General features: G+C 54.5%; 1 protein-coding gene and 1 long non-coding RNA gene across 3 annotated transcripts; one reads left to right on the top strand and one right to left on the bottom strand.

The window, feature by feature from the left end:
- The first annotated feature begins 635 nt into the window (after positions 1-635).
- LOC134547646 (uncharacterized) lies at positions 636-2,679 on the top strand. Its single transcript, XR_010079532.1, has 3 exons — positions 636-812; positions 1,724-1,827; positions 2,303-2,679. It is a non-coding gene; the product is annotated as an uncharacterized LOC134547646 (long non-coding RNA).
- A 188-nt stretch (positions 2,680-2,867) lies between these two features.
- On the bottom strand, positions 2,868-6,677 carry LOC134547645 (antigen-presenting glycoprotein CD1d-like). 2 transcript variants are annotated; one of them, XM_063391795.1, is made up of 6 exons: positions 6,549-6,677; positions 5,091-5,348; positions 4,266-4,550; positions 3,886-4,170; positions 3,668-3,764; positions 2,868-3,534 (listed from the first exon to the last, which is right to left on the bottom strand). In XM_063391795.1, the coding sequence occupies exons 1-6, from the start codon at positions 6,619-6,621 to the stop codon at positions 3,489-3,491; spliced, it is 1,044 nt and encodes a 347-aa protein (XP_063247865.1). In that variant the 5' UTR covers positions 6,622-6,677; the 3' UTR covers positions 2,868-3,488. The 2 variants fall into 2 exon arrangements, with proteins under 2 accessions (XP_063247865.1, XP_063247864.1); XM_063391794.1 differs by having other exon boundaries at positions 2,872-3,534; positions 5,091-5,351.
- Between the last annotated feature and the right edge of the window lie 3,058 nt (positions 6,678-9,735).

Genomic DNA, 9,735 nt, shown 5'->3' with positions numbered 1-9,735 from the left:
ATTGGGATTGAGGGGGAAAGGAGCGAGTTTTGAGTCTGTAGCACCTCACACGCCGTCAGCATTGATAGCAAACAGCTCCAGCCCTGGGAAGACAGAGTCAGATTTTACAGATTCTGGTTTCACCTCGGCCTTGCTGCAGGTACAGTCTGACAGGGAGAGGGAAGGAAACAGGTCTGGACAGACAGTCTGCTTCCAGAAAATCATCATAACCCTTAAAACATTAAATAGAGCTGTAAGAACTTCCCAAAATGTTCAGTTCCCTGCAGACTGAGGGCTCAGAGTGGCACTAAGTTGAAGGACAGGCTGGACCTGCCATGAACAGACTGAAAATGTAAGAAGTAAGAGCTACTCAGACAATTCCACAAAAGGTTCCAAAATCAGTTGTTTTAATTAATTATATATTTGTGTTTATATATAGATACAGTTAAATATAGATAGTGCCAGTGCTATTTAATAAGTAGTGGTATTTATATGTGGTTTTTATTCAATATTTCATTCTTTGGTGGTATTTAGTGTTTTATTCTTGGTATTATTTATTAAGTGTAATTTGAGTTTTGAGTGAGGGACGGAATCGGGGGCGCGCGGATTGAGGGGACAGCGGGGGGTCGCGGAGCCGAGGGCGGCGGGAACGGGCGGGCTCGGATTGGCCGGGCCGGCGCTGCCTCAGGTTGTGATTGGCTGGGCTGGTCCGGCCCTGGCTATAAATAGCGTACCCTGAGGGGTGCAGCCGTTAGTTTAGCGGCGGAGTTGAGGGAGGCTGCTGGTGGTGCGCGGTCTGAGGAGCGCCGCTGCTGCAGATCGGGAGAGTCCCGGTGAGCACGGACGCGACTCCCGCGTCTGCCTGCGCCAGAGGGCCGGCGGTGTCCTGGGGCAGCGGTGCCGGCCGTGCCCGTTTATTTCCGCCGCACCCTGAGCGACTCGGGCGGCCGGAGGCTGGTGCGGGGCCTGGGGCGGCGCAGGGGGAACGGCTGCTGCTACCGGCGGCCGGGGAGAAGCGCTTCTGTGTTTTATGGATTTAAAGTAACGTTTAAAATATCGCGACTGAAGCTGCGGTTTTTGAAGTTTTAGTATTTTATTTGGCTTTTATTAGAAATAACTATGATTTTCTTCTTTATTACATCTCTTCATTATTTTTGCTGGGTTTATTACATTATTTTGGTTTCGTTTTCTTTTGCTAGATATCTGATGTTAATCCAGTAAAGGTTGTAGGGCTAGGGCTGAAACACCCGTTTGAGGCCAGTGGAGACATAAAGCCCCAGGGTGTGGAATAAGGACCTTGGCACTAGAGTCAGGCCCAAACCAATGTGGAGCAATGGAAGTGCTGGGGCTGGAGATGGCTAAATGCCATGGGAGAAGGGGATGGAGCTGCAGCTCAGGGCCTGCAGACGATGCCTGGGGGGGTCGCCAGCCCCTGCCCTGTGGTACCAAGCAGAGGCTGAGGGAGTGGGGGCTTGGAGGGCTCCAGGGCCTGAGAACCAACCCACAGGCACCTTTTGGGATGGGGGAGCAGGGGCCCAGTGGCTCTTCCCAGCCCCTGGTGCTGCCTGGGGGAGGTGAGGGGGCCTTTGGGCAAGTGCTGGCCTGAGACCCTGGTGGAGGGGGAAGATAGATGTTGGGCCTCAGGCTTGAATTTCTACCAAGTTGGGAACCCAGTAGGGTGGGTGGTACACCTCTTAAAGACATGGAAGTGATGACAATAACTGACTTGTGGCCTAATCAACAGCCCCGGGTGCAGCAGTAGAGAAGCAGTAGCAGCTTTTAGCTGCAGGCAGTGGGAAGCTGAGGAGCTGGAGCTGAGGCAGCAGAGCTGGAGAAGACACAGAGATGGTAGGATTTGGGGTGAAACCCCTGTGGGGCTGGGATAGGCAATAGGGAGCTGGGACGTGAACAGTGGCTGCAGCTGAAATCACTGTAAGGGCTGGGATAGGGACGGGAGAGCTGTTGCTACAGTAAGGACGATCAGGTTGGGGCTGGAATATGGGCTCAAGAGCTGAGCTGAAACAACACAGAGCTAGAGCTAAAACAAAAATCATACCCTGAGAACCAAAAGCAGCATTATATGCCGCTGCTGGGAAGATCTGGAAACAGAAGTGAAACAGAAGAGCTGGCAGTGAAATAAAGCTTGTGGGACCAAAGCTGAAATCACTGGGGCCGGAATGGGAACTGCAGTGCTGCAATTGCAATCACTGTTCAAAGGGCATAGTGACTGTAGAATTGGTAAATGGCCATGGAATGGGACACAAACTGAGGGGCTAAAAATGGAATAAAGATTTCTGGGATGGGGGTGGAATGGTGTTTCTAGAGCTGGAGCTGAATCCTCACAACTGGAGCCGAAAAAAAAACCCTGTTGTCTCAGCCTGGAGCAGCTACACCTGGCCGACTGGGAGAAAAGAGGATCTGGAGCTGGAAAAACTGAGCTGGCAGTGAAATAAAGCTTGTGGGTCAAGAGCTGAAATCACTGGGGCTGAGAAGGGCACTCTAGGTCTCGACCTGAAATCACTGGAGCGGTGAGGTGGGGACTGCAAATGGCATAGAACCTGTAGGGCAGATGCAGACACTGTAGGATTCGTGTGCTGAAATTACTGTAGGCCTGTGATATTGATGTTTGCACTGGGTATTGTGACTGGAAAGAGATTGCTGTAAGATTGTGTCTGAAATCCCGGCAGTGCTGGGATATTTCCTGGGTCTGTGACAGCCTCTGAAGGGCTGGAGCTGAAATCACTGGGGGCTGGGATAGTGAGTGCAAATGGAAAGAACCTGTAGAGCAGAGAAAGGGACTGAGATGCATGGTGAAATGATGGAAGGGCTGGCATGGGGACTGTGGAGCAGGGATAGGGACTGTGGGGTTGGGATATGGACTCTGGGGTGGGCTTAGAGATGGTAGGGGGGAGCTGCATTGTTGCAGAGCTGGAGCCAAGACAAAGGTCTGCAGCAGTGTGCTTTTTAGATGGTGGAGCTGCTCTCTATATCCCCATAAGCATCTCCTGTGGAAAAGCTGCTTGGGCAGGATTCAGGTAAAGCAGCCAAGCTCACACATGCCACGCCTAGGCTCAGCAAGGAGAGGAAAGAAGGGCCTTTTTGTATGATAAATTCCAGTGAGGTTTATTCCAGCACACCAGAGGGATCAGGGACAAAAAGACCCAGCCAGGTGCTGTGCACAGGCCTAAACAGGGGTCAGGAACCAATGGTCTAAGGGCACGGGGGTGGTACAAAGAGCAGGGCAGGGGTCAGTGACCTGTAGAGGGGATGGGGCCAGACACTGGTGATACCACCACCAATAGGGAAGCAGGGAAAGGAGAAACCACGAGAACCAGGGGCATGGGGAGAAGAGACAACACTGCAGAGCACCATGGGGAAGGAATTCCTTTCAGCATAGGCAGGGAAGACTCCATGGTCCATCCTTCCAAGGCAAGACTGCGAATTGCCCCAAGGGGTTTCAGGGACTCCACAGGAGAGCAAGCAGTTGTTGCTGTGTGGGCAACCAGGCCTCAAATGATGCATTCTTGGGTCTCCCATGCAGCCTCATTACCCTTCCTGCAAAGGGTATGTGGGAGTTGTGATGACAGTCAGGGAGTTCACCCCTGACTTCTGACAGCTGCTGCTGCAACCCCTGGACCAACCTACATGCCCATAAATCTTACAGCAGGTGATGGGAGGGAGAGCTCACCTGTGCTTCCACCACCAAAATGCCCCAGCAGAGCCTGTGGCCACGAGAAGCAGCATCACAATGGTGATGGTGATGGTTGGAGGTGCACTGCTGTTTTCTGGGACAGAGAGGGAAGACAGCGAGTGCGTGAAGGTGGCAGCGCCAGTCAGGAGCGGCCCCTCACAGGGCCAGAGGCTGCTGTCTGCAGCCTGCACCCCCTCCCCGAGGGTGGCACCTACCCCATGGGATGAGGAGGCTGCGGGTGCCCAGGCTGTGGTGGCGCACACGGCAGACGTAGCTGTGCCCGTCCCGGGGGGCCACGGCCAGGACGCTGCGGAGCTGGTAGGTGAGGTCAGCGTTGGGCAGGATGGGGCTGGTGTTGAGCGCCGGCCCCGGAGGCACCTCCTGGCCATCCCGCAGCCAGGCCACACTGATGGGACGCGGGTAGAAGCCAGTGACGTGGCAAACGAGCAGCAGCTGGCCTAGGCTGGGGGTGCGGGCGAAGACCGTGGCCACAGGCAGCTCTGGGGAATGAGAGCAGAGGGGTGGGGCAAGCCCCGGTGGGGCACGGCTGGGCCCCGGTGTGGGGGTGGCTGTTGCAGGGTCAGGGTGGTCTCACCTTGTCTCTCCAGAATATCCCTCCCATACCTCTTCAGGGTGAGGAAGTTGCTCTGGCATATCCAGAAGGAGAGAAGGTACTCCAGGAGCACTATGACAGACCTCTGCTTGTTGAGGCTCTTGCTGACCAGCTCTGCCACCTGGGATGGCTGCCGGGCCTCCCAGCGCTGTTTATCTACCTCAAAAGCTGCGAGGTCTCTGCCACACCAGCTGACGTTCATGAAGCCCTGGCTGGTTGTGTTGGGGTACAGCACGCAGCCTGCACGGAGCTGGACCACCAATGGGTCTGTCAAGGGCAAAGCCAGTGGAGAGGTCCCATGAGTGTGTGGACGTGGGTGGCATGAGGTGGGATGTGTTTGAGGGCCACGGGGATGCAGTGGAAAGCAGGGTGCAATGGGAAGCAGGGGATAAAGCCATGCTTCAGGAGACCCCAGACACCCTGCAAGCCCTCAGGCCCCCTGGAAGAATGGAGTGGATACTGGTGTGCAGTGCTTGCTTTAAAAGAATTCTGTCCCCCAAAATATTTGCCCCAAATTTTCTCTTCCATGATCTTTGCTGTGTCAGTCCTGCAGTTCTAGTAAATTCGGTGGCAGCTCTCTGACACACAGAGGGGTTCCTTCACCCAGATGGCAGAAGCCCCGAGGGGTATTTTTGGTCTGCTGCCCTACCCACTCCTGCTAGTCATATCCCCCAGCAGCTGCAGTGTTTCAGAAGCTGATGCACCCTGTGAGACCCTCCCCCAGGCACCATCCTGCTGGGGAGGAGGCCACAGCCAGAACCTGGGGAGAAGGACTAGGGCCCTGGCAGGGCTCATTCCTGTACTCACAGTGTTGTTCTGTCTGCTGAACTGTGTCGTGCACAAATCGGATCATATTGCGCAGAAAGATTTTGTACGTGGACATTATCTTTTCCCCGTCGCCTTCAGCTGCAGCCTGGCTGACCCAGGGCCAGTGGAAGTGGATGCTCCAGTCGGCTGGATCCAGTGTTAAGATGGGTATGTCCCCAGCGAGTACCACACATGACACCTGAGCAGAGCTGATGTTGGCAAAAAAGCTGGTCACAAGGTACTGGATAACCTGTGGCTCTGCTAGGAGACAGGAAAGGGTGCAGGAAGGGGATGACTGGAGGTGCTAAAGGGGAAATGGGAAGTGGAGGTGCTGGAGGGGGAGCGGGATTTGGACTAGATAATAAGAAATAAATTTTTTATGTGAGGGGTAGTGAGAGACTAGCATATGTTACCCAGATGTATGGTGGATGCCCTGTCTTTGGAAATATTCAAGGCCAGGTTGTTTGGGGCTGTGAGCAGGGAGGGTGTCCCTGCCCATGGCAGAGGGGTTGGACTGAATGACCTTTAAAGGTCTTTATCACCCCAAATCACTCTGTGCTTCTATGATTATATGCTCTTCATCCTGCTTAGGGGTTGATTTCCTGTCTGAACTTCCTCTGACTTCACTGCTCTTTCTCCTTCTCTGTTTTACTTTCAACAAAGTGGTGATCTGCTGCAGGAGATTTTAGGCACTTTATCCCCTCCCTTCCATGCCTCCCTCCCGGCTAGGGCTGCTGTCTGACTGTGCAGAGCAATGAAGGGGCACCTTGCTGCTAGTTTGGGGTGATGTTCCCCCCAGGAGAAGCACCTGTGTCAGGACCTGTATCTGCCAAAGACCTGGACATGGTACAGAGGATCCAGAGGATGGTTGATAGGAAAGGGCATTTTGTCCAGGCTTGGGGCACCCTGACAGGGCCAGAACACCAGCCCAACCCAGAGATCAATCCTGCCTTTCTGTGTCTGATGCTGCCTGCCCTGAAAGCATAAGGTCTCCCGGGATTGTGGTAAGACTCTGTGTGGCAGCAGTGCCCAAAACACCCTGGCAGGTGCAGCTCCCTAACGAACGAGGGGCTGCTGTAAGGGGCCCTCAGCACCGTGTGGAGCTGAGATCTGCCTGGCACCCACGGGCTCCCTGCAGGGGGAGGACATCTTGCAGGGAAACTCAACACCCAAGGCCTGTTTTGAGGCTACTGTTGTTTCTTCTGCTAGTGTGCCCACGGCTCTGTGTTGGAGCTGGAGGGGCAGAAGTCCTGAGCTGGAGGCAGGAAGGGAGAGGGTGGGCAGGGACAAGGCACGTTTGGGTGGTGCACAGTGGGCGGTGGCCCTCTGATGCTGGGAACCATCCGCCCCCCACACGGCACAGTGGCCTGGCCATGGCTCCCCTGAGCAGAGCTTGTGGGGTCCCCTGACAGGGCGGGGGGGTGAGAAGGGGTGAGGTGAGCCAGGGCTCCCACTTACCCTCCGAGGCTGCCCCCATCCCAGGGAGGAGGATCGGGAGAAAGTGGAAGAGGAGGAGGAGAGGGGGCTGCATGGTGCGTGCGGCAAGGCTGAAGAGGAGCAGCAGTGACTGTGGGATCCCAAGCTTCACCCCAGCCCAGCAGTCACTGCGGCGGCTCTCCACCGATTGGAGAATCAATGTGTCAGGGAGGGACCCAGAGGTCTCAAGCTGAAGGCTGGGGACGTGTGGGAGGGACAAAAGCTGAAATAAGGTCTTGAGCACGAAGTATTGTGACAGGCTGGGGTGGGAAAAGCCCAGCCAGAAGGAGAAGGCGGGGAAAAAGAGTCCCAGGAAACAGCACTAGGAAAAAAGATATTCAAACTGGGTTTTCCTGACTCCCCTTCCCCGCCAATATTACATTGTCCCATCCCTGTTCTTGGGAGATGCATCAGCACCAATGCAGGTGACGATGGCTTTTGAATTTCAGACCTGACTGGAGACAGATGGTTTCTGTCCTCTACCCCTACACAGGGAGAAGGAATACTTTGGGTCACCCCCCTCCCACTCCTGGCACCTCCAGTTTAGGCTGCTCCTGTATCACTTACATAATTCTGGGGATGGGGCTCCCGGGAGGAGTTGAAAAGCTGTTCCACCTAGTCCCAAGCTGTAGGACACTGCTGGGGAGCCCCAACTCTGCCCTAAACACCTGGGGTGGGCCTGGCAACTCCCCTTTCCTTCCTACCAGCTTTGGTGAGGAATCCAGTCCCCCTCCCCAGGAGGCCCCTGGGCATGGGAACAGAAGTGGTGGGAGCCCTGCCCCTGCTCTGTCCCCACGGGCACCAGTGTGCAGTGCTGGAGGGATCACGGCGTGACCAGAGTCAGCCTCTCCCCACACTGTCCCCACTGGACTGCTCCTCCCTGGCTCCTCCCCTCAACCTGCAGTTTCTGTTTGCCTTTTTTGGGTGGTTCCTGCACGGGGGGGTGAAGGCAGAACCAAAACCACAACCAAGGGCGAGTGTGAGGGGTGCACCTTGCTACCATCCAAACACTGAATACTTTTGCTTCCATGGAGCTGTCCCAGAGAAAAGTAGCGATGCTGTGGCGGCCTGGTAGGCCCAGAAATGACACCAACTTCCCCAGCAGCATGACACAGGGGATGTCCAGCTATGCCACCACAAGGTCCACATCCCTCCCTCTAGTCCTAGACCCGGAGGAGAGTGTTTGGCTGTCAGGATGGCAAAGCGCAGCCATGGGGCAGCCAGGGAGGGAAGAGACAAGGGAGCTTTTGTCTCTGCAATCCTGTGAGGTGATCACTTGTCCCCATGGTCTCCCCGGAGACGACTGCTGGTTACTTTGTGCTGAGCAGCTGAGAGGCCACTCACAGCCCTCTGACCGATGAAGCTGCCTACGACACTACCGGTGCCTGAGTTGCTCATAGGACAGGACCAGGCACCTGGCTTGTGTGGGTGGTCACAATGTGTTCAGCCCCCTCGGAAATTCCTTCAGTTGTCTCCCACTGATGCAGTGGGTCTGCTTTAAAGTTCTGCTTTAGCCCGTCCACTTCTCTGTTGAATGTACTTCTCACGTTTGGAGCTTTTCTCACTTCCTTTTTTTGCTCACATCTTCCTGCTTCATATTGTCAGTTCTCTGACCTGAAAATGACCCAAGGGGACAGGGGCTGTCGGTCCACACAGACCATTGGTCCTCAGAGTCCTCTCAAGTCACCATGGTCCTCAGAGTCACCCCCAGATTGCCACTGGTCCCCACAGTTCCCTCAGATGACCTTGGTCCTTACAGTCCTCTCAAGTGATTACTGATCCTCACTTTGCCCCGCCCTAGAGGACCATCAGACTTTGAAATTCTCATGTGGCCACTGGTCCTCAATGACCCCACAGGTGACATTGGTCCTTGCAATCTACCTGAGGTGAAGGCTGCAAGCCCCCAGGCTGTGTCTGGGTGAGTTGGGGTGGGGTGGCCGGGGATGCAGTGCCTCTGGGGGCTGTACTGGGTGGGTGGGTGAGCAGCAGCATCTGCCGCACTGGGCTGTGGTGAGGTGCCTCTAAAAATGCCTGGGTGGGGTGTGTTATTGTAAATCTCTTAGGGGACGTGAGCAAACACTTGCAGACACCCCCCTGGTACCAGGTGTTTGTGGGTGTGCTGCTGTAGGGTCTCTTGGGAGATCATTTCACATGAACAGCTTTCCTCAACATGTTTCCTCAGTGGTGGCACCTGCTCTCAGGTCTGCCTGGTCCCGTGGCTGCTGCAGGATGTCCCACTCTGCTTGGGGGAGGAATTGCCCCGTTTGCCCTGTGGGTGCTGAGCCTGCAGGGAGGCACGGCCACGCCTGAGAGTTTCATCTGTCTGTCCCCATTCAGCAGGGGCTGAGAGAAGCTTGGGCTCACTCCTCTTGCAGCGAGGTCCTTGAGTCCTGTGATGCCCGCAGGTGACTCTGGCTGCTAGGGAATTGCAATCCTCTCCCCAGCATTGTGGTTTCCAGGTTCTGGCCAGGGGAGAACAAGCACTATTGGATTTGTGGTGGATATGGCCAAAAGCCAGCCAGGTTTTCTGGCTCACACTCGGCTGCCAGTTATCCTGGGAAACTCTGCAGGAAGCTGTCCAGTGAGACCAAACCTTTTGAAGCTACATGTTCAAGGTGATTTGGAACATGAACTACATGCCTTCCTCTGTGTGTGTGAACTTTGCTATCTTTGATGGAACATGGGCTTCTTTTCTCTCCTTTATGAGGAGCCTTGGGGTCACTTTACCCCTATATGCACAGTTGCTTATTTCCATGCAGTATGTGGGAACATGTTCACATATGCACAGGCACACATGTACTGGTTTTTTCCCCATGCCTTGGTGCTTTCTGCAATTAGTGCCAATAATTCAGCGGTGTTTCAGCTTCCATATGTGGCTGATCAAAACCCCTCCAAGTCCATTCAGCTGCTAAGGAAAGGCACATGATCTCAGTGAAAATATCAATGGTTTATTTTAATTTCATACACATCTGCAGCTCCCACACATTACACTAGAGTTTCAGTGTTACTCAGCACTTTGTAAAGCCATTTCTGTCCACGTTCTGTTTGTCTGTGTCGAACAGTTTTGTCTCAGTACAAATATTTCTGGGATATGGTAACTAAAGGCAATTTTAGGGAAAAAATTTATCAGAAAGTGACAGTAGAAGGGGATAGCTTTCCAGCTTCTGAC

Source organism: Prinia subflava, chromosome 2 (genome assembly GCF_021018805.1).
Source record: "Prinia subflava isolate CZ2003 ecotype Zambia chromosome 2, Cam_Psub_1.2, whole genome shotgun sequence".
In the NCBI taxonomy this organism is placed as follows: domain Eukaryota; kingdom Metazoa; phylum Chordata; class Aves; order Passeriformes; family Cisticolidae; genus Prinia; species Prinia subflava.
This window is presented reverse-complemented; position numbering and strand designations above follow the sequence as displayed.